This window comes from Labrus mixtus, chromosome 5 (assembly GCF_963584025.1).
Source record: "Labrus mixtus chromosome 5, fLabMix1.1, whole genome shotgun sequence".
NCBI lineage: Eukaryota > Metazoa > Chordata > Actinopteri > Labriformes > Labridae > Labrus > Labrus mixtus.
In genome coordinates, this window is record NC_083616.1 from 29,020,366 (window position 1) to 29,048,115 (window position 27,750).

Genomic DNA, 27,750 nt, shown 5'->3' on the forward strand with positions numbered 1-27,750 from the left:
GAATTTGTGTGTGTGTGTGTGTGTGTGTGTGTGTGTGTGTGTGTGTGTGTGTGTGTGTGTGTGTGTGTGTGTGCTTTTACCGTAGGCATGTTGCGGTTATTTTTTCACTAAATTAACCACTGGAATAAAATCAGACTAAAGGTGCCTGAACTGTTTTCTTTGCATAAGTCATGACGTGCATACATGCATACCCATGAATGTGGAGTCCCCTAAATAGACTCCTTAAAATAGACTCTTACTTGTAGGACCCAAATCTTCTTTGAAGTTTCCATTTTGACTGATTAATATATCCCTTTCCTTACAGTTTAAAAAAGTGTTTTTTCTCCTTCATAAAATGTTCCCAAAACGTGGCAAAGTGTAAAACTGATTTACTGCTTTTGGATTGAATGTTGTTGCAGCCAGTTAGGAAGGGGAAAAAGAGGCTTTATTTCCATGGCTGAAGCGTGACATATGTTGTGAAATAGGTCATTGCAAACTCTCTCTTTTTTAACTTCTCTCGTCTTTTTTCCTCCGTGGAAGCCCATTAAGCATGTGAGAAGGCCCCCGCTCTGCCTGTGGCGCCTCGCTCAGTCACACGTGCAACAGTTCTACTCTGTCAGAAAGATAATATTTACGGAAAAGACCTGTCGGGAGTTATGAGTTGTTAAGGCAAGCTCCAGAGCTGCAGTGTAATCACCCATCAGCGCCCAGAACCAAGGATTCTGAAATGGAGCGTCTTTCCAGCTCATTACTTTTTTTTGTTATTTCCATATTAATATGCACAAGCGTATCCATCTTTTTGTGTTGTGAAAATGTGAGGCCAAAATACCCCGCGACTTGCTGACATACTGAGTTGGTGATACACAATACATGTGCAGAAGGGAGCTGGAGGTTGAAACCGCAGGGTTGACGCTACTACCCTTCCACTAACTGAAGCACACATTGAATTTACTGGTAAAACGTCAAATTAACCCCTCAGGTCGATACAGTCCTCAGCAGAACAGATTCTTGGAGTCAGTTTGGAGCAGACACTTACGTTTCTGGAAAGTTCAATGTTTACTGTTTGTTGTTGTTACCTTCTTTACTCTTCTACTCTGCTCTGCTGATCCGGCTAAGAACGCTGCAAAGAGTCGCATTTGTCAACAGAGCTGTCGATCATGGCGTTCTTTTTTTTTGCATCAAATAGCAAATTAAAACAAATCTACTCAAAAAAGAAGAACACTTGTACATAAATCAGCATGATAATAAGTAACTATCACAACAGAATCGGGGTTTGAAGTGAACAATATTTGACATAACATGGAGGTGGTGTGTGACCTATACTGCAGCCAGCCAGGAGGGGGAGCTCTAATTACATTGGATTGACTTCTAGGTGGCTGTTGCCCTGTCCATATTAATATACATTCTATGGTTATTACCATACCAAAACGTACATATATCTAACTATTAGTCCATCTATTTATTTCTGAATATTTGTCTTAGAAACACCTACCTATGCTTCAGCTGTTTGCACATCCTGCATTTCAGCACAAGCCTTCTCCTCTCCCCGAGTTCTCTCTGTGATGTAACTGCCACTCAGCATAAATAGTAAATGCAGTCACTAACCAGGGGACCCGGGCTCATGAAAATATACTACCAGCTGTAAAGTGCCCGAGTGAGCAACTGACACGTTTTGCATCCAGTAAAGAAAGCCAGACCTTCAGCAACTATTCTGCTGCAACCCGCTGTAAAACAAAACTGGCACGGTGTTAAAACTGTGATCACAGTAATGCTGTAACCTGCATTCTCCACTTTCCTGATGACAGTCTTTCTAATTTAGTGCATGCTGTTGTGACGAACGGCAGCTTTACTTACAGGTTGACAGTAAACTGAGCACAACATCTTACCTACGACTGAACATTCTTCAATTTAGTAAAATGACTGACACTTGCTGCACACATTTGTGTATTTATCAGAAAGAAATCAGTTTGTATCTTGACCATCTTGCTGCTGTGTTTAGACTCCTTGTTGGACTTCCTTTATTTACTATTGTTTTATTGAGGAAGAGCAATGTCTTAATGTCAGCATTTTACACAATGTCAGTTTGAAGACTGTTCTTACAACATTGTGCACATTTAAATAGAAAGTCATGGATGTAATTGCTGTAAATTTAACTTTTTCCTCCTACAATTTTACTCTTCCAACGACTTTTTCTCAAATCGTTAAGTCACAGAAGCTTACATTATTCAATATGTAGGACGTGGACCCACAAGCTTCAACTTCAACTTGGGGCAGCAGTAGCTCAGTCTGTAGGGACTGAGTCTGGGTTCCAGTTCACTTCCTGAGCACTGCCGAGGTGCCCTTGAGCAAGGATCTGAACTCCCCCGCTGCTCAGGAGCGCTCACTGTGTAGATAGTTTGATTGTCATGTGGCTCTAAAGCTGCTGGATGTGCAGCTGTTCATTTACAAGTCCAACAAATCAACTACAGAGAAAACGGGGCTATTTTCAGAGTCTTTTAAATTAACCTAATCGTAGCCTCACCATTAAATGATAACCCACCTCTGTCCTTTTGCCAAAACACACACAATTAACATGTCACGTAATGGTCAGGCCCCTTAAGTAGACCCTGCCGCACCACGCCAACACGACCTAAAATACATCTCCATCCACAGCGTGGAGATCAAAGGCCAGGCTACGTGTTTAGCCAGGTGTCTGGGCTTTGGCCGAGGGAATGTCTTGGTGGTCCAAGTGTGTGAATGTGTGTGTGTGTGAGTGTGTGCTTGGTCATGTGTCTGCATGCACATATGCCGTAGGAATGTGTGTTAAAGTTGGAGTGAAAGATCCGGGGAAGATTGATGCAGTGAATGCACGGTTGTGACACCAGTAGTCGGCCAGCTGCAAAACCCCGCTATGACACCTGCTGTGTGTATAGACAGAGAGGGTAGGGGTCAAATAACTTACACACCTGGGGAAGAAAACATAGACACGCACATGAACACAGATACTTTGTCATGCCATGTCTTTTCCTTTTGCCGTCTCTGCCTCTTAACCGATAAAGCTTCTTGTTCCTCTTCCATGTGCTGCAGGTTACGGTCCACACACTGGTTTGATCACACCGTCTTTCGGTATGAAGGGTAATAATGGAAGTGCCAACGTCCCGAGGGGTCCTGTCCCCACCCGACCTCTACCCCAGCCCCACCCTGAGGACACCCTGGTTCAGATGGCAGAGCACATACCTGCTGGAACTCGAACGCCCATGTGTGCTCGCTGCAACATGGTGATCAGGTGAGGATCAAATATGGTGTCTTATATTGCCAACTTAGAGCAGCCATACTGTGATTATTTCAAGTTCTATATTTTCCACTCTGTGAAACATCTGTGGTAGCTTAGCATAATTTACCCTTCTCTTCAGCCTCTGTGTGACAAAGCCCAATTCAGGTACATGCTTTTTATGCCTCCCTACTCCCTATGAGTAGTGGACTATATAAATTATATAGTGAACACACCGGCCACTTTCAGACACTTTATAGGGAATATGATAATGCTTACAGTAAATCCGACAGCGCTACAACATGATAAGTGCTCTCCCACACGTACAGGTACTGATTTAAAATGTGCTTGTGTTAAGTTGGAATATCCAACATTGTCTAAAAACAATGTTTTTTACCAGAGAAGGTATAGGCGGTTTTAATGAACCCCCACACAGCCGTTTTGGACGCCCCTCGGTTTACCAGGCAAACGGCAAAACAACAAGTGTTGCAGCGATTGTAAGTGCACAAGAAAACTGGTTCAGATATAACTGATTCTACCCAACTTAAAAAGCCTCTGCATCAGAAAACGAAGATAAATAATGAAAATGCTTTTTAAAAAATAGAGAACGGTTAGAACGCAGAAAGGTTTCTAGACCGATGCAGAGCTGGCTAAACACTGAAGCTTCAGTGTCCGCAACATGGCAACCTGCGTGAGCATCGACTCTAGAGAGGAGGGGGCGGGGGGAGACAGCTCTCTACAATGTTTTGAATTTAGACTGCAGTACCCATCTTAAACGTCACGTGTCAGAGTTACATATTGCTCCTTTAAGACTCAGAAAGGAAACAGTGTAAGGAGTTTATTTCTGTAACATAATGCCCATTTACTGCGTGCACAATGATGATAAGAAAAGATGCAATCTCTTCAAGCTGGCTGCACAGACATTCTTTTGTACTCAAGCAAATTGAGTTGGGAAAGGAAAATATGTCCACGCTTTAATAATTCAGAATCCCACTGAGGCACTTGAAGTAATTAACTTGAAACCGTCACAAGTAAATAATCTGCATATGAAACAGTAGAACTACAAAGATCTGGCTGTAGTGGAGATAAGGAGAGGGGGATTAAGTTGCACCTACAGGAGATGAAACTTTAAATGTTTTAGATGTGGATTTGCAGCTAGCCGCCAAAAATGAATGACTAGAAGATTACAATTCTTTTAAAGCTTTTGGCATGATTTTCTTGCAAAATGTTGTGCTCAGATTAAACATAGGGTTTTATGCAAGTCAAATGTTTGCATATCACAATAGATTTTCTTCTCCGCCTCCCTCCATGCTTCCTCCTCTCGTCTTGTCCAGCAGCTGACTTCCTTCCAACCCAAAAAGTTCCACCTTGTGTCACCTTACATTACATACCTCTAAGGGTAGCGTGGCCAAGCTTGCGCCTCTATCAAACACAGCTCGGATAAAGTCGGCCATTGTGTGGAGGAAATTAGTCTCTGTTGTTTTCCCACTTAACCTAATCACCAGGGGACAGTGCCAAGGTGCTGCCTGAGGAGACACACTGGATCTCTAAAACGTAGCTAATGCAACACTAAGTGAACCGAATGGTAGGATTAATAGATTAGTCGAAAGGAATCTAATAAAACAAAATAATGTGATCACCCATTCATTATTTAAAGGACCTGTGTGTAGTAGGATATATTGGTACAAATGGAGCACACCTTTATTAGTGTGTTTACGTTGTGTTGTGCTGCTATGTTACTGCAGAAGCCAAGAACAGAAACACAAATGACTGGATCTAAAAAGCATTTCTCCTGTTTTCAAGAGTTTTGCAGCCTTTCTCTTAACATTTGGTAAGGAAGGTGAGAGGTTATCAAATGGTTGCAATCTGACACCACACTACTGTGCCACTAAATTGTGGTCCTTAAGCACAGTTGACAGTAGCATCAGTTTTTATCAGTAGTCATGGTAAGTCATTCATAGATTTAAGAAAAACGACACAACTCAATGACAAACAGCTGCAGAGCCAGACTTTACTTGACTGGGGTGGACCGACTGGGTCAGTGATTTATGAAGGGTGGTATGGAGTTTGTGCACAAAAAAAAAGGAATATCTGGGGTTGGTGGGGTAGGGGTTAGAGCACGGGCCCCACGTACAGAGTCTGTAGTCCTCAACATGAGCTGCCAGGGTTTGAATCTGACCTGTGGCTCTTTTCACAAAAGTTATTCCCCACTCTCTCTCTCTCCCTGATTTCCCAATCTATCCACTGTCCTATCTCCACAATAAGGGTGTACAAAGCCCAAAGATAAACCCTAAAAAAATGAATATAATTTATTTACCTTTTCTATTTTCTATTAATGATATCGACTTCAACGACAAACATGTTTTTTCGGTACAAATATATTTCTTTAACTTCTTAAAGTAACGCAACAAAGTGAACACGTAAAAATCTTCTTAGCTTAGTTCATTAAGAACTCAAACAGACGATGTGTGGCCAGATTCACTGTGAAGGAAATGTGACTCATCTAAATGTAAACACGGCTACAAGCAGGCTGCTGCCACACAGCCCAAATAGTTGAATCTCACATAAGTCCCGCCTCTGATTGGCACATAGCCAATCGTAGTTTAGGATTTTGGGATGGCCACTTGGGGGGGTCAATTAGATTTCTATGGGCACACCTTAGATCCGCCCCTGCTGATAAAAAATTTCCAGCCCTGCCAAGTACATGTTTGTATCTATTTGCTGATGACTCCATTATGTTCTTTACAAATATTTCTATGTTCCTTAATTTTAAGGTTGAAGGCCTTTTAAGTGAATCCTCAAACAATCCACACCTCCTGTTGTTCAGTATTATACGCAGTTCTTAACTGTATATTTGAAAAAATACATTTGGAAAAATGTGATAAATACATTCTGAGTAACGAAACACTAAGTCAAAGTCCTATCTTCAGTCGATTGACATTCATTTATTGAGGTCATTTTTGTCTATTTGCTGGTGGACATGCCAATCTTTTTCTCTCTTTGTGTGTGTTATTTGTTCCAGAGGCCCGTTTTTAGTAGCGATGGGGAAATCTTGGCATAAGGAGGAATTTAACTGTGCCCACTGCCGTACCTCCCTGGCAGATACAGGCTTTGTGGAGGAACAGGGCTCAGTCTATTGTGAACACTGCTATGAAGAGTTCTTCGCTCCATCGTGCAGCCGCTGCCAGGAAAAGATACTCGGGGTGAGTCTAGATCTGTCCGTGTGTGTGTTAATGTGTGTTGTCTGGCTGCTCTTTGCTGTCTCGTGAACCTTGTTTGCAGATTTTCCAGATTGCAAAAGAATATAAATATGACAACTCAGATGAAATGAAAGCACAGGGAGAGAAAACAGCCCCAGTGTTCAGCATTTATTCTTTGGGTGCTTCTTAAAGCTAGCACCCTCTACTTATTACAGATGGCCTTGACATTGTGTTTGGCTATTTTCTTCACCACCCATTTTTTGCTTCCACAGAGGATTGTGTTACTTTTGTGCTTAGGAAGGAAATTTTGCAACATTTCGTCTTCTTCATCTTCATCTCTAAGAAAGCTCAGGTTCAGCAGGGTACACGCTACAAGATTGGAGGTGGCAGTTGCTCAGTCTGTATGGACTTGGGTTGGGAACTGAAGGGTCGCTGGTTCAAGTCCCGATGCGGACCATAATATGGAAGTTGGTCTGGTAGCTGGAGAGTTCTGCCGAATACTGCCCTTGAGCAAGGCACCAAACCGCCAACCGCTCTGGTGCGCTCAGTGTGCAGCAGCCCCACCCTGTGCATGTGTCGAAGTTAAAATAACCCCGATGCTAATTCTGTGAGCTAGTTAACAGCATTTTCTAGTATGTGTTAGCATCGAGCTAACGAACCAATCCCTGTCCATTGGTGAGAAACCGTTCCCACTCTGGAGAACGATGCATCAGCTGCCAATAACGATGGTCATTCATAAAAAAGGTTGCTTCATTTCAGCCACGATGTAGCTCCAATCTCAATCGATACATAACCAGAGGGTCAACGAAGGAACGTTTAGGTTTAGTGACCACCGCTGAAACTCAGGAATGTGGTACATGTCGGGGTGTTAAGAGAATTAGGCTTAGAGGCCCAGAGACTGCAGGTGTAGCATGAACCCATGAGTGACAGGAAGCTGAGATCTCTGCGCTCGCCACCGCTCTGACATTCATCCCTCACGTGTTCTAACCTCTTTAGCCTCAATCCCTTTCAACCCTCCATTTCTCACACATCTTCAACCAGCTTAAGGCTTCTTATTAACCTATTTTCTCACTCCCTCTCCGCTAATCCTTCATTTTAACCCCGGCCCACCAACTTTCCATTGATTCCCTGTCCTGTCTTGTTCTCACAGTTTAAGGGTGGGAAAGAAAGCAGTTTGTCTTTTTTAAGCAGGGTCATGTGGCCCGACGGGGGGGGGGGGGGGATTTAAATATGGCATGAGAAAAGGACAGACTGTAGGAAAGGCCATACCTTTCTGTAAAACAATTAAGCTTGATTTATACAATCAGAGCTCTACCTCTGCCAATACGTGGATTCTGGGGTGGTGGATATCTCACACCTTAAATAGACAACCAATTGGATGGAAGTGTTGTCAGTGTGATTGCTGATAATGATGCATGTTAAGTCTGAAATCAGTGCAGGTAGCTATAGCGCTGTCGGCCATATATCGCCTCATATATGACAGTGTTACCACATGCTTTAAAACGATGCATTCTATGATTTTTTTTATTTATTGATAGTATTGAAAAAAGTACAGAAGCTTTAAAAAAAAAAAGCAGATCTTCAAACACTTCATGTTTCAACCCAAAGTTGCCATGAGCAAAGCAGAGGTGGTCCGTTCAGATATACAGGTGGGCAAATATTGACCAAGCAGGGACCTCTGGTGTTGAAAAATAAAGACAATGAGGAGGTGCAAATTCCTACAGTCTGTTGATTTTCTTCTTTAGGCTGTTTGCATAAGTACTGGAAGTTACATACACACCCCAAAAAATATAATAGGTCTAATAAGCTCATGTCTCGATCGGCACACACTGTACTGGGGTTTAATTTTTTGATCAAAACAAGAAATTAAGAAATATCTCCTCTGTTTTTGTTACTGTTGTGTTCAAACAGGTATCAATATCATTTGATATTTACTTGTATTGTAAAATGTAAAACTCTGTCATGGTGACCAACCAATCGAGAACCTAACTTTAGCTCCCTCCACCCTCTGATTGAGTGGATCTTATTTTCCAGTCTCAGTGATCAAAACACAAAAAAAATGGCTCCTGTGACGATCTGGATGATACGCCCAACTAACCACACTGTTTGCATTTCCACCTATAGGAGGTGATAAACGCCCTCAAACAGTCGTGGCACGTCTACTGCTTCCTGTGCGCTTCCTGTCAACAGCCCATCAGAAACAACACCTTCCACCTGGAGGACGGAGAACCTTTCTGTGAACAAGGTGTGTGAGTGATGAAATCTCTAAACAAAAAGCTCAAACATTGACCCCGAGCTGATGAAGGACGTCCAATCGGCAGTGAACACCTGATATTAGCAATGTGGTCGTTTTACTTTGACTACAAGCGAGCATCTCTAATCACAGCTGTTCACGCCCGGCCAGATCATGCACCTCAACATGTGTGTCCAATGATGAGTTGTGATTGGCTCTCACTCTCCAGCCTTGTATGTAAATGAACCTGGAGCCTCACTCAACTTGATAAGCCTTTAAGAGTAATATCAAATAATAATAAAAAAAACACCTGATGATGTCATGGCAGAGGATTACTAAATCAGGCAAATATGGGAGGTGAGTGGCCTGTAACTCCACATGAGCGTTGCCATGGATACGCCGAAATTGGGCGGGCCTTAATGTGGCCTAGGAGGGTGGGGGGGGGGGGGACTGGAATAAAATCAACTTCTACTAATATTATACATTCCATTTTTTTTTTTTTCTAAAAAAGTCTATCAACATTGTAAAATAACACAACAAAAACGACATATTGAGTAAAGGAATGATAAACGAGGGAGAACGATTGACTGTTGATTGTTGTTGGTACAGAATTTAGAAAAGACTGTTTCCAAAAACACACATTGAATGAGATGGATGAAAAACGATATTTTTAATTGTTAATTAAATTAATTAAAGACGTAAAAAAGGAATTTAGAAAAAAAATTCTCAAGGGGGTCCCCACCAGAGGTTGATGCTATATGGGGGTCCTTGGCATGGCAAAGTTTGGGAATCTCTGGCCTAGGATACACATGCAAACACATGTGGCCTGTGTGCATCCAGGGTGTGTTTACAGCTGCACTTACTGTAAAGCTGTTCAGTTGTGATTTGATCCCCCAGGACACATGTTGGGTCCAGGTGTAAACAGGGTCACAACAATCACTTACAGAAGAGTCATAGTTAGCTCTGGTTAAGCTCTGTAATCAAGTTAACCTTTAGAGCGTTAATCGAGCACTAACACTGTTTAGACTTCTACAATTTGATTAGCCATTACAATTGGTAACTATGAATCGGTCATGTAATGTACGCCCTCTTCTTTTGTCTGTCGAATAGACTTCTACAGCCTGTATGGGACCAGCTGCCATGGCTGTGAATTCCCTATCGAGGCTGGAGACAAGTTCTTGGACGCCCTCGGTTACACCTGGCATGACACCTGCTTCGTCTGCGCTGTGAGTGAAAGCTTCATTATGCTTCATTATGTTTGTTCAGACTTTATCAAGAACAGAATCAAAAATACTGAATTTATTCACGAGGTATGGATCAACAATACAAATATGCTACACAATATGAATAAAGAAATATAAACATTAAGTAAGTTCAAATTATTTTTTATTTTTGTAATTTTAATTTTGTAATATGTTTTTTTAGCATCATTGTGTGTCTTTGTGTGTCCTCCTCAGGTGTGCTGCACCACTCTGGAGGGCCAGACCTTCTTCTCCAAGAGAGACAAACCTCTTTGCAAGAAACACGCTCACACACTGAAGATATGAAGACTTCTCTCTCATCCTGTGGTCGTACATTTAGTTTTTTGGTGTACAAAGGCCGATATATAGATGTTAAATCCACACAACATGGACATACAGATAGAGGTCATGATAAGGGAAACATAGCCATGGATGCAAAAAGTTCATATACACGTTTAAGGACCCTGATCCACTGCAGAAATCATAATGTATTTTCTTTCATGAGAAGAGTTCTATATTTGATTTGATTAGATTCGATTTTAGATCATGCAACAAGAAAAACAGGAGTTCTTCTGAATGGGGCAATTTTGATGTACTACCAAGGCAGAAATCTAATAATATATTTGCTTTTTTGATCTAATTATTCTTTTTTTTAACCAGAATTGAATCTTGTCCTTGGAAAATCATCAAACCACACAACACATTAGAGCAGTGGTTCTCAACTCGTCCAGCCTCAGGACTCAACAGCAAAACCTCCGGGAGGAAACCGACCCAAATTTCAGAAATGTTTAAACCGATACAATTTTTTTTTAATGAAAAATTACGCAGTTTGGATCTGAGACGGTACAAAACATGTGACAGATGCAAGAAACTGAACCAAACAAACACGTTAACAAAGCGCTTCACAGACTTTTTGACCCTTTCCTGACCCAATTAAAACAGCTCCACAACCCGACCCACCAGTTGAGAACCATTGCATTAGAGCACAGTGCCAGGAGTGAAAATATATATTCATATGCAGACAATATAAAAGAAAGAGGGGGATGATGGACAGTTTTAAAACATAAAAAAAAAATACTTTTAACGATAGTATATCTATGGCAGTGATTAATAAAACGATAAGAAAGGTCACATCAAGGTCAGTTAGACCGAAACGTATGCGTCAGTATAAAGTGAGACAAAGTGAATAATATTCAAATATCTGACCAGCTGCTGCTGCTAAGTTCAAAACAAACTTCAGCCATCCATTTTTTTTGTCAAACTTTATTATATTTAATTGTTGTTTTCTTTGGTGGAGATTTAAAGGCAGGGTTGGTAATTCTGGAAAACTAGCATGATTTTAGTCTGCACCCACCCCTCTGTGCTCCCTCATAAAGCCACGCCCCCTGTAGAAATTGTCTCATTCAGCGGTAAGTAAACACTAAAATTTATCATAATACATGTAAAAAAAAAAAGGCCTATTCGGCTACTCACAACAGCCAACGACAAACTCACAGTATAAACTCCGTCATAGGTGACGCTGTTTGAGTGTGGGCTAGTGCAGGCAAGGGGCAGAGAGTGAGCAGGGAGAAAGGGAGGCGTGTGATTGGTTCATCAGATTGGTACCTCGTGGCAGACATTGGTCAAAGTTTTTACAGACTTACAGATGAACTGCTACTGATGACTGTTTCAGAGAACATGAGTTATTAATTTCTGTCAGGACCTAAAGACAATTTCAACCAAAATCTTAAAAAGTGTATCAGGAGAAAATGAACCAACCCTGCCTTTAAGATAAATGTTTATTATAAACAGTGATTGAAATATTGCAGTCTGCATTAAAAGATTTAAAAAATGTACTTTTGATACATGTAAGCTTGATGTCTGGGGTGACTGTGAAAGCTGTTTTCTCCAATCAGCGCTTAGAGTTACACCAGCTTTTTTTTAATCCCATTTTAATGATTGATGATGTACTGTATTTTCTGTCCATCACATGGGACGACAGACGTTGATTGATTTCCGGTTGATTCTTCCTCCAAACGCTTCTTTAGACGCTCTTGCTGGCCTGGCCTTCAGTGAGGAAGGTCAAACATGGATCCTACAGTTTCACCCTTTAAGTAAACTGTGTATACATGTTTTTGTTTATAGAGGGGGGGGGGACATGTCCTATCTGATAATATGTGTTTAATTGTTTGGGCGACTGGGAATTCTTGTTCCAGGGTCTGGTTCAAGGAATAGATGGGGGGGGGGGGGGGGGTAGTTGTTTCTGTGGTTTTAGTTTCTCATTTGACCTCTGGCCATGTCAAAGCGTTGATTTGGAGATATTTACTTTTCATTATGTCTAAGGGTTTTTTTTCTATTTCTTTCTTAAACTCAGTCTTTTTATTTAAAAAAAAAGGAAGCTCTGTTTGTATTGGACATGATGTGGGCTGGTATGGTGTACAATGGTAAACACAATGCTACATTCTCACCTTATAAAGTTATTTAAATCGACCTGAGTTGTATAATAAATAATATGCTTTTTAAAACCCCAAGAGAAATATGCTGTGTTTGTTTTCCTTTCTGTCAGTGTAACACTATCTTAGCAACACTGGACTTCCTGTATTATGACTTGAGAAAGCACATGGCAGCACGGACGAGTCCGACTTAAGCAGCGTGAAATGCAGATTTTCAACGCGTGTCTCCACCACGCTGAGAAAGGTCAACGGAGTCAGAGATGGAAACAGAGGTGAAGTGGACACTCGGAGAGAGAGCAGAGCTGAAGAATCCAGACAGTGTGAATCTGAATGTTAGTCAAATATCTGCAGTGTATGAGTAATCACATGACACATCAATAAACTAAAATTCCCTCTTTGACCAAACCTACCTATACTTTAGTAGAACTGAAGTAGAAAACACCTTAGATCAGTTATATGTTGCGTCGCACTGCACATGATCACGTGCCGGCTGTCTCCACTGCATCCATTAAATATTTCAGTCTTTGCTTTGTGAATTTCAAATGTCCCTTTCAAACAATAGGACATCTAGTGCTTTTGTGTTGAAGGTGGATTAACGGATGTGTGGTGCTTTGTAGTGACGAGCTGTTTTTCGCCGGTGTTGTTGACACAAGTCAAAGCTTTACTGTGGATATTTTTTATACACCGTCATCTCCCCTTTGTACAACAAGCTAACGCACTGTTAAGTCCTTACACCTTCTTGTCTGTTTCTCGATTAATAAATTAGGTGGAAAAAACATTTCTAATGTGGGGACCACCACCATCGTTGGGGCTTCATACGGCCTCTTCATAAACCTACAGGTGACACCAATGAGACTACGTCCATGTTCATACAGTCTGTGGGGTCAAACAGAATGTGATCTGTGTCTAAGTTTCAGCTGGATGTAGCTAATCAGCACTGGTGTGACTAAATCAGTCCTCCAGTTATTTACTATATCTAACACAGTGCTAATTCATTTAACTTTTAATAATGTGGTGAGAGGCTGCACGGTGGTTATTTTAGGGGTCAGCGCTGTCGCCTCACAGCAAGAAGGTCCCTGGGTTGAATCCCCCCGTTGGAGAGCGTCTTTCTGTGTGAAGATGTCATGTTCTCCCCGGGCATGTGTGAGGTCTCTCCGCTTCCTCCCACAGTCCAGAGACACGCTCGTTAGGTTAATTGGTGACTTTAAAATTGCCCTTGAGTGTGAGCGTGTCAGCCCTGTGATTGACTGGCGACTGCCTCTTGTTCAATGACAGCTGGGATCGGCTCCAGCCCCCAAATGACCCCGAATGATTTTTGATGATTAAAACGGTCAACTTTGTTTTTCCTCAAAGCACCTGCGAAAACCTTTTTACCCTTTCCCATGTGTAAGTAGTGTTTACTGATGACAAATCTCATCCTGCTGTCCTTTAACAGTCACACACATCACTCAATCTGTGCCGTGAAAATGTAAATAAAGGCTCTTTATCACCTCACCTGACACCTACAGCAGAGTTTACAGGCATTCAAAACAACTATAATGAAATAATGAATCTTCTTGCTGATGGTCTTTTGGGTTTTGTAGGTCATACCGAGGCATCAATATTCTTTTCAGTCATTTTCATAATAAGGTAAACACTCCTCACAGGAGCTTAAAACACTTGTTCCAATCAAGTAAGAGTGCAAAAAGATCCTTGAACTATACGGTTAGCAACATGAACTTTCACATGGAAAAAAAACACAAAGAACCTGGATGATGTTAGTTTGAAACTTGACTGTTGCCAAGCAACCTAAACGTTCTCCTCAGAGAGTTGTTGTGACTGTCTAGTTATATGCAAGCTAACTTTGATCATTGCATTTAAAGAGACACACACACCAAAACGGAGCGTTCTGAGAGAGCTGGTTTATACAGGGTCACAAACCTCCTCTGGTGCTTGATTCATGTTATATTTTGACCAAAGCACAGCACAGATGTTTCATTTAGACCACAGGGGGACTGTTTGAAAAGGTGGAAAATGGAGTATAACACTCTTGAAGCCTCTTTACAAACCGTTAGCCTTATTGTGAATAATGCTCATCTTTCATCTAATCAAAACTAATGAGTTTTCCTAAAATGTTCCCCCTGTACAGTGTGTGCTGATCGAGACATTTGCTGACCTGATCTGACATGTTTCGTTTTCTTAACCAGGCTGTAAACATGTTAATTTCTGGTGTACATTTTTTTAAATGGGGTGTGTATGTGACTTCCGGTGCTTCTGCAGTGGACACTTGATGAACTGCAGGATTACGCTCTTCTGCCTCGGCTTCATTCTTCAACACTGGAGGTTGCTGCTTGAGAAAAACACACAGATCAGTTGTGTGTTTTTAGTTGTTTATTATTTATTAGACAGTAAAAGATCGGCTTGTGGAAACCTTTTTAGAGAAGCACATGTCTTCAGTCACTTCTCTGGTAGCTAGTGCACTCCTCTGTGGCACTTATCACCCTCCATATCGCTGAGTGAATTATAGAGGTGCAGAGACTGAGTGTGTGTTTGTGTGTGTGTGTGTGTGTGTGTGTGTGTGTTTGGTTGAGCGCGCGAGAGGGAAAAGAGAGAGAGAGAGAGAGAGAGAGAGAGAGAGAGAGAGAGAAAAAACAGTACAGTTTGAAAAAAGCTGTAGTAGGCTACTCAGGCGAGGAAACAAGACTGACCAGCAGCATCGTTCACCGGACTACTGACGACAACTTCCTTTTTCTCCATCGAAACAAGAAGGTGAGTAGGCTAAATCAGGCGCGTGACATCAAGTGGACGTTTCTTTCCGGAAGCTTGTGTGCCATCACTCTGGAAAGTTTGACAGGCGTGCCCCCCCCCCTTTTTTTTCTTCTTGTTTGCATGGTGTTGACAGTGTGCTGCATGTGCGGGTGACTTGTTTACTTCGGCTCGCTGCGTAGATGCTGCGCTTCAGTTTAACAGCAGCTTTAAGTGAATGGAGTTCACAGGTTTGGACATATTTTTTATCTTTTATCATGTGCACATATATTTTTAAATAAATTTGTATTTTTACAAAGAGGAATAGTTCTGCAAATTACGAATTAGTGCCTAAACAACTCGATTGTGAAGTAGCCCAGCACACTAGTGTTTTACTGATTCAGGAGTCATCACATCTTTGCTCCTGTAGTAATGTAGGCTATTGCTTAGGGCCCACATACAGTATATTCACATTTAAAGGCTTTGATAACATAATGCCATTCTATGACTTGGAAAATATCCCCAAAATGAGCTTTCACTTAGGCTATCTCACTGTGTTTTTAAAAAAAAAATAATTCCATTTAGTGTTTAATATATTTGGAGCAAACATGTCTTATTGTTCTTTTCTTAGGGGGTGTGGTGTGTATTTGTGGTGCCGCAAAGTAGCAATATGTTGTCGCTTGGTGTCTGCACAGTGAGAATGGTTTTTAATCATATTAATTAAAGCTGTTTACAGTAACTGCAGTCATGAAACTCTATCTAGATCTATACGTCTATACAGATGATGAGCATATATGGTTGTGGTCACACTGATGAGAAATGGAGTTTCTCTCTCCAGATATGTAGGCAAGACAATGGAAGACATAACAACAGCTGTTTTTTCATCACTCTTTTACAGATGTTGGATCACATGTCATAAACTTTTAATGCCAGGCCATTTGAAATCTTTCTGCATGATTCATTTTAAGAGAAACTTAAACATTTCCTGGATTATGTTCTGCAAACTTTTCACATTTCTTTGTATCCATCCGAGCGAATCCCCCCTTGTGGATTCTGTGATATTTACACCCCAGTATCCACTTTACTCAGTTGACTTTAAGCGTCATAAACCGCCTTTCTGTGGGTCTTTGTATTCGGGGAGAAAGGCCATTATAGTAGCAATGACCCCGCCCTCTAGTTTGTGAAATGAGCCGCCTACTTCAAGGACTCAGAAAGCATATAAAAAAAACAAACCTCAACACAGCCTCCAGCGCTGAATAACCTACAACCCAGTATTCCCCATACGCCCCACTTACACACACACACACACACACACACACACACACACACACACACAGAGGCATGCACAAAGTATTCACCTCTCCCTCTGAGTCCAGTAACCAGGTCCAGGTGTATGTCAGTGTGGGTTATGACAAGAGTATATCTGCATGTGTGTGTATTTGTGCACGAGTGGTACGCATGTGTGAATGTATATCCAGATGGCATTATACTGTTGCTCCAAATCTTACCTCACCTCATCTGAGGGGTCCGGGGGCAGAAACACCAGGGACCCGTGCAGGAAAACACTCAGCAAATATGAATGAGAGAAGCAGAAATCCAGATGTGTGTGTGTGTTTGAGTGTGTGTTTGTGTACTGTTTTTCTTGTTTGTCAATCTAGTAAGTGAAAGCAGTTGTTGAGGCTTCACTGGGAACGGCAGTCTTTTTTTTTTATCTTTTCTTTTTTTTTTAGGTCAGGACCACATCATGCAAATCTGAGGAACAGCCACATTCTCAATTGGCTGTGTAATTGAGTTTCACATCGCAGCTGTAAACAGAAAACTTCCCTCATTTGCTCTGCTTGTGATTGTGATGTGTGCGTGTGTGTGTTTGATTGCGTGTGTGTGTGTGTGAATAAGAGGGCGCGAGGCGAAGTGAAACACTTTAACATTTTCAGACACCTCGTGACGCGAGACAAGGTGTCTGATGCTGAAAGTTCAGATCAGACCGCTCGAGCTTAATCTGTGAGCCATGAATAGCAAATTTGCAGGAAAAACAAACTCAATTTCTGTCTGGAGAGAAGATTAGAGGAAGAGACTGACAGAATATAGTCAGGGGGGGAACATCTCCACACACACTGTGACCCCATGGAAACAAATTCAGCTCGTATCTTAAGTTATGTGACATTTTTTTCAGTTTATTTAAAGTGAGTTTAAGGTAAAAGTAAGAAAAAGAAGCACACACTCCAACAGAATCTGTAGAAGTTATAGGGATGTGCTCTAAAGATTTAACGTCGTCACCATCCCTATTCCGCACCAGAATTACTCATCAGTAAAACTAAGTATTAATATTTGCAGGCCCACAGTTGCTGGTTAAAAGTTGTGTCTAAGCTGTAACACAGCCACCGGCCACTAGATGGGGTTGTAGCTCTAGTTAATAGGCCTCTGCCTGGATGTAAACCAGTATAGAGGATGGACAGGCGGCCAGTAGAAGCGGCGCAGGTAAATTGACTTATCACCAATCAATCAGAGAAATTTGATACCCATTCAGCACAGTCATGTGGACGTTAACCTGCAAAAAAAGGAGCAAAGGATGCCAGAGCTTGCACTGCTATCGTAGCCACACTCAGCGAACCAATTTGATATTATCTACCTGCAGAGTAATGGATGTTGCAAAGGGCCACACATTTCGCTTTTTCACTTAGAGCGAGAAACCATACCAAGAAAAGTGGAAATGCCTTAAGAATTTAAAAGCTATTACGGTCACCAAATGATTCCCGCACGGGTAAATAAAGATATGTACAACAACAAAGACATCACAGAAGAGAGAGAGATTTTATAGCAATTGCTCATTTGAACCTGACGACAGTTTGCCAGTGTTGTTCTTCTCTTATATTCAATTTCCTCAGGTTCAAGATGGAGGTGATAACAATCAAAAAGAGATAAGAGCTCTTCAGCCTGAGGCCTGCTTCTTTAAGATATACCTCTCTTTCTTAATTACTGTGTCAATGTGATTTACAGACACATTCCAACATAAATCTTTACCCGGATTTTGAAACAGTCCTGTGAAATTCTTCAAAACCTTTAAGGGTTGTGAAAAGCCTGGAAGGTTTTTTCAAAGATGAAATGCTCCATCACATTGATCCGCATGCCTGGAATTTCATTTTCTATTGTCCTGAAGCGAAAGAGCAATGTGCACAGGAAGAAGTGCTTACTCTGATAATGTGTGCTGTAGAGCCCGACCGATTAATCGGGATGCCGATAATATCGGCCGATATCAAGTGACTATCAGTGTCGGCTAATTTTTATCACAGATATGTTCCAATATTACTCGATTTATTTACCAGTCAAATAGCATTTCATTTGAGTATCTTTGGATTACACAAGCAGTTCTCTTTCACCAGCAGAGGGCGCTATATGGATTACAACAAGCATCATCACTCTCCAGAGTGTCAAGCTGTGACGCACATACATGCACAGTTACTTTCCAGTTTAGTGACCATCTTGTCATCATTATATTTATTTTCCACAAGTGTTTGATTACTGCATTTGAGGGATCAATAAATGTGTCTATCTATATCTATCTATCTTTACAGATCGAACATAGATCAAAGAATGATATCAGCCGATATATCCAAATCTGATTTTTTTCTCTCCCCAATATCGATATCAGTATTGGCTGTAAAAATTCCACATGGGTCGGGCCCTAGTGTGTTGTATTGTAACTGACCTGCTGCCTCTTCATAATAAAGCTTTCATCTAAGAAGTTTTCTCTCGCTGTTTTCACACATGTACAAAAGTTTTCAGGGTGAGTTGCATGTGTGAACACAAAGGTGGATTTTTTTCCCCCTGACTTTATTCAGACTTTGTCCGACCAGACCCCAAGAAAATTTCAGCGTGAAATCCGGGCCGATGTAAGAACACAGCACGAAATATTCAGGAGTATTCCCCACGAGCGAGTGGGAGGGGTGACTGGCATTTTTATCACACAACTGATGCGATCGTGTGTGCATGAAAGGATGCTTTATACTATTGTTGTTGGTTGATCAATTTTAGGATTTTAACGAGCTGCGTTTGTTTGGTGAGCTTTATTGCACACTTTAGGTCAAGACAGATTGATATCAATCTGTCAGTCTCTCTGGCTCTCACATGTCAGCAGAAGTTAGTTTGGGTTTGTTCAGATTTACGGAGGGCAGATGTGGACAGGTGATGTATCAGGTGATGTAACTCACATAAGGTGATACCATACTTCATAGTCTCGTATAGCTGTGAGGTTCTAAGTGTTTAAATCTTTTATCTTGACAAAGGCTCCCTCAGCTGTCAGAATCTCAAGAAATTCAAACTAATGCTTCCTTTGATATTTCCCTTATTTTCTATATGTGTGAGTGAGATCTTTGTCTTCACACATATGGATCCCATTGGGTCTTCCTCTGTTGTCCTCTGAAGCTGGAATGAGTTAAAAGTTTGACCTTTTTTCTTTTTCTTAAGATGGGAGTTATGATCTATTGTCTGTGCTGCTTTGATATAATCAAACAAGCATGCAATGAGACATGCATGGGCACAAAGCCCAAACATATTTTTGTAGTGCATCACACACAATACTCTTGGTGTTTGTTATGACATGCAGATATATATTATTTTTTCATTTAACCTCTATGTGACTAGAAGCAAAGTATGCCTTAGATTATAAATCTGTTTCAAGCGTGCGCTTGCCAAGAAAGAAGGAGCACTGCACAGCTTTAGACATGACTTGAAATGCGTCTAGTGCAACCAGTTCTGAAGATTAAAATAACTTTGCAGGTGATTTAACGCAGAGGGAGAAGTGTACTTGAATGCCCTTCTTCCCATCTCAGCACAGACGTAAGGTACAGTCAGAACGAGTCCTCCTGACACAGACTCATTCATGTCACTTTTTCTAAGGATGCAGATCAGTGGGTAGAATAGAAGTAGACAAAGAACAGCCATCATACCATTGGTATAGAAGAGTGGAAATTTGCATTCACAACATTGGTGATGTTCATGTATCTAATGAATAGTAATGGTCCCAGGAACATTCCCTGTGGCACGCCTTTGACTACACCATGGAATATAATACCTCGTGTCTGCATGCCTCGATCTACCCGATACATCAAAAATAATTTTCTATGCAAGTTTTAATCGTACAGTTAAACTGCTGCATGTGGTCTTTGTCACACTGCTCTGCTAGTCTGTCAGCCAACTACAATTTAAATGAATCCATGAGTATACAGTTAAGACAGAGCGGCAGAGACAAGCTACACATCTCACTTGAAATGTACCTTCTGGGTTGCTGTATATGAGGAAGACGCTGACAGAGGAATAGCCACTATCCTGAGGTCTGAGCGTAGGAGAGAGAGGAACTAAAAGGACACGGTAGCTGTAGTTGTTTGAACTTGTGAATGATTTTTAGTGTGTATCTACTAAGTTAAGTTTGTCACAACACCAGAATTTAAACTCTGATACATCCTAATCTATGATAAAACATTTCCGAAGTGAAGCCGTTTCTCTCTCTGAGCAACACAGAGAGACTAATGCATGCTTTTATTACTAGCAAGCTACACTACTGTAATGCTCTCCTTTCTGGTCTACCAAAGAATACAGTAAATCAGTTGCAACTAATTCAAAACGCAGCAGCACGAGTGCTAACAAAGACCAGAAGGAGAGCACACATTACACCAGCTTTCTGCCTGGGAGTTTTCATATTGATTTTAAAATCATTTTAATTGTCTATAAGGCACTACATGGCCTTGCACCGGACTACATCGCAGAGATGCTTTTAGTTTATGAACCAGGACGGCCCCTCAGATCCTCCGGCTCTTCTCTTTTAGTTGTTCCACAAAGTAAGACCAAAACATTTGGTGACGCCGCTTTCAGCCACTACGCTCTAAGGCGTCATTGATTGATCGATTGATGTGTTGAATGTTTCCAACATATTAGTGCATTTTAAAACCTGACAGAAGATCATAATTATTGGTACTATCAGTCATTTAAGTAATGTAGAGTTTATCGTTTTAAAACATGTATCAAAAGGTATTTTAGGTATTGACATTTTGAAAACCTTAAACAGGCTGGTAGGATTATATAAAGTGGAGACTTTAGTTGTTTTTGGGGTCAAACATGAAAGCGTCTTAGTGATGTGTTTCAAAGTGTTCAGAGATAAAGTAGGCGAAGGTTTCATGGTGAGTTTGTGATCAGTGTAAATACTACATTATAATTGAAGAGAGTGGGTAACAACATTAGTTTGTGAATGCAGGGTGTAATACGTGTAGCATGTATCTTCACGTCTGTGCCCATCAGTCTTATCATTTCAGGACCAGATCATGCTGCCTCACAGTCCCATTATCCTAATCTTCAGCTCCATTACTGTCCTGCTTCCGCCTCGGGCCGGACATTTAAACACACAACCTCTCCTGATCTCATGATGGAGTCATTCTTTTCCCAGTGCTCTATAATTCACACAGGGGTGCACACAGTTCAGACGCTCCTCCTCTGGTGTTCCCCTTGTTCTTTCCCCTGAATGATGTGACTTAGATTTGGCATCAGCACCTCTTTAGAAACAATACTTGAGGAGTTCCAGCCCTCTGACAGGGAGATCATAGTAATCAGCAAATTACTATGACGACGAACTCTGTGGCTAAAGCAAGAGCTGCTGGCCGTAACACTGCACCGGGAGCGGCGTAGGTCGATAGTATAAAATATGTTTAAGTTGTGATTTATATGCCTGGCTAATAGCCCACAGAATCAGTTTAGGCCGGTGTCCCTCAGGGCGGATGTTAAAACATACTGCCAGCCAGCGTCTGAGCTCACTTTTTGGCTGTTTTTTCTCACATATTCACACAGGTTACACAGCCCAGCCACTCCTCTGCAGTTTCCTTTCTCTTTGATTTTTCTCTTTGGCGCCCTTTGGAATCGTTTACATCTGTCATTTTTTTCCAATCGCTTTACATTTTTTGTTGGTGTATATCACACTACATATGTTTTTTTTTTTTTTTTTATTGAACAAGTGATTCAACAGTCTATTGTTGTTCAACTAAAACTGCCCTGATCACAAGCCATGCCCCGAGGATGCTTATACCCCCATATACAGAGTAGCTTTGAACTGTGAGGCTGTTCTTTATTTGGTAGACCCCGACTCTGTCTCCTTGTGTTTGCTTTGGCTCATTCCTCCTCGAAAGTAATCACTGGGCCTGTTGTTCACTTAAAGAAAAAAGAAAAAAAAGAAAAGAATGATGGAGTGATGAGTGCGGGACTTAAGAAAAAGAGAGGACCGAGGAGGGAAAGATAACATCTGGATCCACTTTGGGACAATTTCATCCCTCCTGCCCTCCCAACCCCAGACCCCCAATTTCCACGGTGCCTCCTTTTGAGGTGCCATTCCATCAACAAAGGGAGAAATATTTGCCTATGAGCGACTGTCAATGTTGGGTTTCAGGAAGTGCCCTCATCTCTTGGTCTAGACATTCCCTCACGTCAAAGCTTTTAGAAATGGGATTCCTTTAATTGTGAGGTTTTATACGTATGTTTTAATCAAATTTGGAAAGACTTCCTAACATTAGGCTGAGTCACTCTTGGTGAAGCGGCATCACACATAATGCCTGGCCCACACTTAAAGAGTTTAACAGATGTTGAAAATGTGGGAGACCCCACATGACTACAGATATTGGTAGGTTGAATAGTTTTGTTTGGATAGTGTGTGGACAGCTACGATAAGTCCAAAACTACACACTAACAGGTTCCTTTCATGAACAACCAGAGTCCTGACTCGTAAAACTAGAAATCACCCGGTCAAACACAACTCTAGAAATAACAGTGGACATGTTACAGCTGATATGGAGGTGAATAAAAATGTTATTTGGTCCGTTGTTTTGGAACTTTGTTTTCCAATTGGCTATAATTTAATTCCTGTGAACAACGTCAAAATAGACGTAATTTGAACTGAACAGAGCGGAGTTTCGATGTTGGCATGCTCCAGAGATGCACCACAGTGCACGATGTGGAAACAGGCGCATTGACTAGAGTGGCAGCGAATGGCGCCATAGTTTGCGTCACTTGTGGACTGCGGCGAGCAAGCTTTGGCATGTCAAAGCCTTTTAAAAAACATGCTAACATGTTAACCAAGATGTGAGGACAATAGGGCGCCGGTAGCTTAGTGGTTAGTGCGCTTGCCGCATGTAGGGAGGCTGTAGTCCTCCAGGTGGGTGGCCAGGGTTCGGGTCTGACCTGCATTTCGTTCCCCACTCTCTCTCTCCCTGAATCCGACTCTATCCCATGTCCTATAAATATAAAGGCACATAATGCCCCCACATAAATCTGATTAAAAAAAAGAAAACACCTTTCAGCTTTGGGCAATACGAAATCTGAAGGAGGCAAAACACAGTTTTAACACAAGTTTGTTGTCCACAATTTATTTTTCTGTATACGGGAAGGATGAAGTGTTGTCATGGGACGCATGAACAGTGGGTTTACAGCGTCTTTTTTTAATGCGTATGAGATGCAGGATGCTTACCTTACAATTTCTCAGCAGATCGTAAGTATCGAACGTTTAATATTTACGTCTTGAAATTGATGCAGCCATGATGTTCTTCCAAGAAGATTTGACAAATTAAAATCCCTGTGGTTATACCTCCTGCCACATAAATATATCTGCCAAGATAATCTTCAGAACCATCCAAAAATCAAGACTTTAGTCCGAATGGGGGAAATCGCGCCAAAATGTGTCCTGGTTATCTTATAGTGTGTAGCCCGCTTTAGTTGTCAGGGGATTTTTTTTAATATGTGAAGAATGAGACAAATATTACTTAAAGTTTTGGTGATGCCAGTTCTCCAGGAATGTTGAAGGGGTCTAAATCCTGACTTCCTGTTTTAAAACATGGACTTGTAGAACACAGTTCAGCATTTCGCTGCATATGTCTGACGTTCCAGACAGAATAGGAGAGGCAGAGTCTAGACAAGATACACAATCAGGGGTGAAATAAAGTGTAATTAGTACATTGTTTAAGGTATGCAGTTAGTTCTTTGTCTCGTGTCTCTCTTCTCTTTCTCCTTCATAATCTTTTCCTGACATGTTGTCCACAGGAGTGCGTTCAGGTCGGGGAATGATGAACGGCTTTCTTTGATTTGTGCAGATGTGTCTTTGGCAAAGGCAGAGCCTGTAATGTGTATAATCAAAGCCAGGAGCCACTAGTTGTGATTCTTCTGTCTGTCTCCCTGTCTGCCCCTCTCTGCTGCGTACATGAACTGTTCTGTGTCACATCATCGATGCTCCGCTCGGCTGTTATTTTGTCCACATTGCCCGTGCAGACACCACCTTCCCACGAGGCATAAATTCATGATGGCCTCGTCAATGTGTTTTCCAAAGTCATTATTCCAGCGTAATTAAATCTGATTGCATCCAAATCAAATTTGGGCCCTTAGATAGTGAATCTGATGCATGCAAAATCGAATCTCGAGGGGGCCTGTTTCTTCACTTACACGTCCGCTGGATTTATACATTTCCATCTCACAGAGCAATTAGAAAGTGAAACAGGCCTCTGGGAGTCTTCGCGTTGCTTCCTGTGCAACGAGGTAATGATTATTGAATCAGTTTATTGACAGATGCAACCGGAGAGGAGCCGCTCACTGACATCTGCTGGTGAGACGATCATGAAAAGGACATTATTCATGAGCCCAGGTATAGTTTCTGTAGAGACAAAGGAAGAGTTTTAGTACACAGAGGAAACAGGAGGGTCGTAAAATCAAAAGATCACATCATGCCAGATACTGTGGGAGGATGGCTGCTGCCTGCAGATGTTATTATGTGATATGAAAAGAAAGGAAAAAAAAACAGAACAATTAATGACCTGAATCCAAAGACCAACTCAAATTCAGAAAGAAAAAGTCATATTTCCAAGAGAGACCAGATGTCCCTTACGGGCCCCTGTAGGTTTTCAGCAAAACACCATCAAACAGGCGGCCACATGTTAAGCGTCACAAACACACGATGATCGGACACGTTGCTGCACAGTTATGACTTTGTGGAGGAAGCATCACACGCTCTATTAGCGTAACTCACTATCTGAGATTTCCTGCTGTCTTCTTCTTTTTATCCAACTTTCAGCTTTGTATTTATCAAACTAACTCCTGTTCACGTTACCCTCCTTCATGTCATAAGGGCCATGATCGCGTGGAGACCTGGAGTAGACATGGAAACACATTTCCATATATATATATTTGTTTTTAAACTTCCTTAATTGGCATCAGGGATTCTAAAAGGACGATATATTACCGTATTTATATTTTCTCCCACACCTCTTGAAAAGATTTGATCTTTCATAAGACATTTGTTAAGCTCGGAGGCATTCAAACACTCTCCCTCATGTGCTCCCAGCATCTTGGGGTTCAACAAACAGGTGTGTGTGTGTGTGTGTGTGTGTGTGTGTGTGTGTGTGTGTGTGTGTGTGTGTGTGTACCCACAAACTGGCACCACATGCTTACCAGTTTTATATACAACATGATATGCCAGGAGCTATGTTTTTACAAGTCGAAACCCTCGAACCATGTCCACTCGGCTTCCTGTTGGAAGAAAAAAAAAAAGTTACCTATGACTACTCTGCGGTTCTGCATGCCTGCAATGAATTATGTTTTTATATAGTTGATACATTTCTACTCTGAGAACAGATGGAACAAGACATGGCAGAAAGCGACGGCTGCAGTTCCTCAAATGACCACACGAAGCTGGATCCAAAAGCGAGTCGATTCGTATAGAAAAAAATAAAAACAGAATACCATGTTTAGAGCCTGGTTTTTTAAGAGCCATGTTTTTAAAAAAAAATATTTGATTTAATTTCACTTAAATCAATTCAAAGTTTGTGTTCATGCAGAAAAAAAAGTTCATTATTTTCTTAACACAATCTATAGCGCAGATAAAAGTCTCCAGTGCAGGCCTATCACAAATCAATAGGTGACTCTGTCATCATTTGAACACCAGATCTTGGTAAACACTTCTTCTACAGAGGTGCCAGTGTTGTGTTTTATTGTGTGCATTTCAGTTCCAGTTGGAGAAGAAGACAGTCGACTCCTCAGGGCTAATAGATCGTACAAGGTTTCTGTTTTTGGCAACCATCATGAATCAGTGCGTAGCTGCCAGCTAGCTTAGTTATATCAGCAGCAGACAGAGGAGCAGACGGTGATCAGGAGGTCGACAGACATCAGCAGGTTAGTTTGATAATTCCTTGTGGGGGATTCTGTGAGTCTAGATATTTAAAGATTTCCATTAGGCCAAATCGAAAAAAAAAAAAGGATTTGTCAGAAACACTGTAAAACATACCGCGGTATCTTTTTGAAAGCTTACACCTCGACAAGGGCAAATAGTTCTGTGTTTGTCCTCTAAACCTTGTTCCTATAAAGCTCTCGTGTTCCGACATGAGCGGCTGCAGCAGCGGGCTCTCTGAGCGGGGGATTAATAGTAATGATAGCAGTGCGATGTGATTTCTGCTGCGTGTGTGTGCCAGTTCTCCTCTGAGGCATCTGTTGCAGGTTTCAGGCACATGTTGTGGGATTAAGGAATTAGCCATAACAAATAACTTCATGCACACACACTCACACACACACACACACATAGTTCACCACATAACATGCCGCAATTACAACGCCAGGCCGCCGTACACACATCCACCAATCATCTCTCTCCGTTTCAATCCCGACTTCTTCTCTTTCTTCCTCTCAGCTCTGTTCACCTCCGCTCTCCTCCATTGAAAACCTAGTGACAGTTGTGTTAAAGAAAGGGCATGTTCGCAACAAAGAAAGTGTCCTTAATGTCAGGTGCTGCATGAGGAGACGATAAGGTAATAGGACGGGGGGGAACTCCGAGTTGTCAGCGACTCCCTTTCTCTCTGCAGGAAACACAATAAGGAACACTGAGCTCTCCACCGTCGCCACTGGGTTCAGGTTCTAGCTAATCAACGGTGCACACAGCCGTGACTGTTCTGTTCCAGGGGACTGGAGATGGAGGGAGGGAGGGAGGGGGTCTGTGGGTGGACAGGATGAGGGCCCTGCCTAAAAATTTGGGGTGGAAAGAGGAAGAGAGTGCACATGGTTGCATGATTGAGGTGTGTGTGTGTGTACGACTGTCAATTAGCCTGTTGAAATCTCAAGGGGCCCGTGTGTGTGTGTGTGTGTGTGTGTGTGTGTGTGTGTGTGTGTGTGTGTGTGTGTGTGTGTGTGTGTGTGTGTGTGTGTGTGTGTGTGTGTGTGTGTGTGTGTGTCAGTTAATTCTACGTGCAGATGAACAAATTATGTCAGTGGGTACCGAGTCACTTAATAGTGGAGAGTTAAGTGAGCTGTTTCTGAGGCTGTGCCATAATCACTATCAGATGTCCGGGTGGGGGGTGGGGGGGGGGGGGGGGGGGGGGGAAGAGAAATAGACCCCGGTGTACGAGTGTGTCAGGGAGAAAAAAAGAAAGAAAAGCAAAGCTTGGAAGGAAGTGAGGTCGTCAACAATGGCCATACTTTCCCTTTTTTTTTCCTTATGTGTGTTTTAAGACAATACAAGCTCTGTTATTTTGATGATCAATAGTATCGAAAAAGTGCCGCAGCTTTAATGAAATACTTCAGTTATATTTTTAAATCCAAAGAGAAAACAGCAGTAGTCCATTCAAATTCCAAGGTCGAGTAATAGTGACATTTCTCAAAACCTTAAGGTCCCTCATGAAGGTGCAAA

The 27,750-nt window shown here is 41.7% G+C and overlaps 2 protein-coding genes across 7 annotated transcripts in view; both read left to right on the forward strand.

Annotated features, from left to right (window-relative positions):
* Window positions 1–10,705, forward strand: part of pdlim5a (PDZ and LIM domain 5a) — a 74,515-nt gene extending 63,810 nt beyond the window's left edge. For all 6 annotated transcript variants that reach the window (XM_061038879.1, XM_061038880.1, XM_061038881.1 and 3 more), the window contains 5 exons: window positions 3,046–3,244; window positions 6,252–6,432; window positions 8,554–8,674; window positions 9,773–9,888; window positions 10,120–10,705. In XM_061038879.1, coding sequence (XP_060894862.1) covers window positions 3,046–3,244; window positions 6,252–6,432; window positions 8,554–8,674; window positions 9,773–9,888; window positions 10,120–10,209 — 707 coding nt within the window. In that variant the 3' untranslated portion in view covers window positions 10,210–10,705. The remainder of the gene's footprint in view (window positions 1–3,045; window positions 3,245–6,251; window positions 6,433–8,553; window positions 8,675–9,772; window positions 9,889–10,119) is intronic.
* A 4,226-nt stretch (window positions 10,706–14,931) lies between these two features.
* bmpr1ba (bone morphogenetic protein receptor, type IBa) overlaps window positions 14,932–27,750 on the forward strand; it is an 84,713-nt gene continuing 71,894 nt past the window's right edge. The window contains exon 1 of the mRNA XM_061038885.1: window positions 14,932–15,083. The gene's annotated coding sequence lies outside the window, so the exon portion shown is untranslated. The remainder of the gene's footprint in view (window positions 15,084–27,750) is intronic.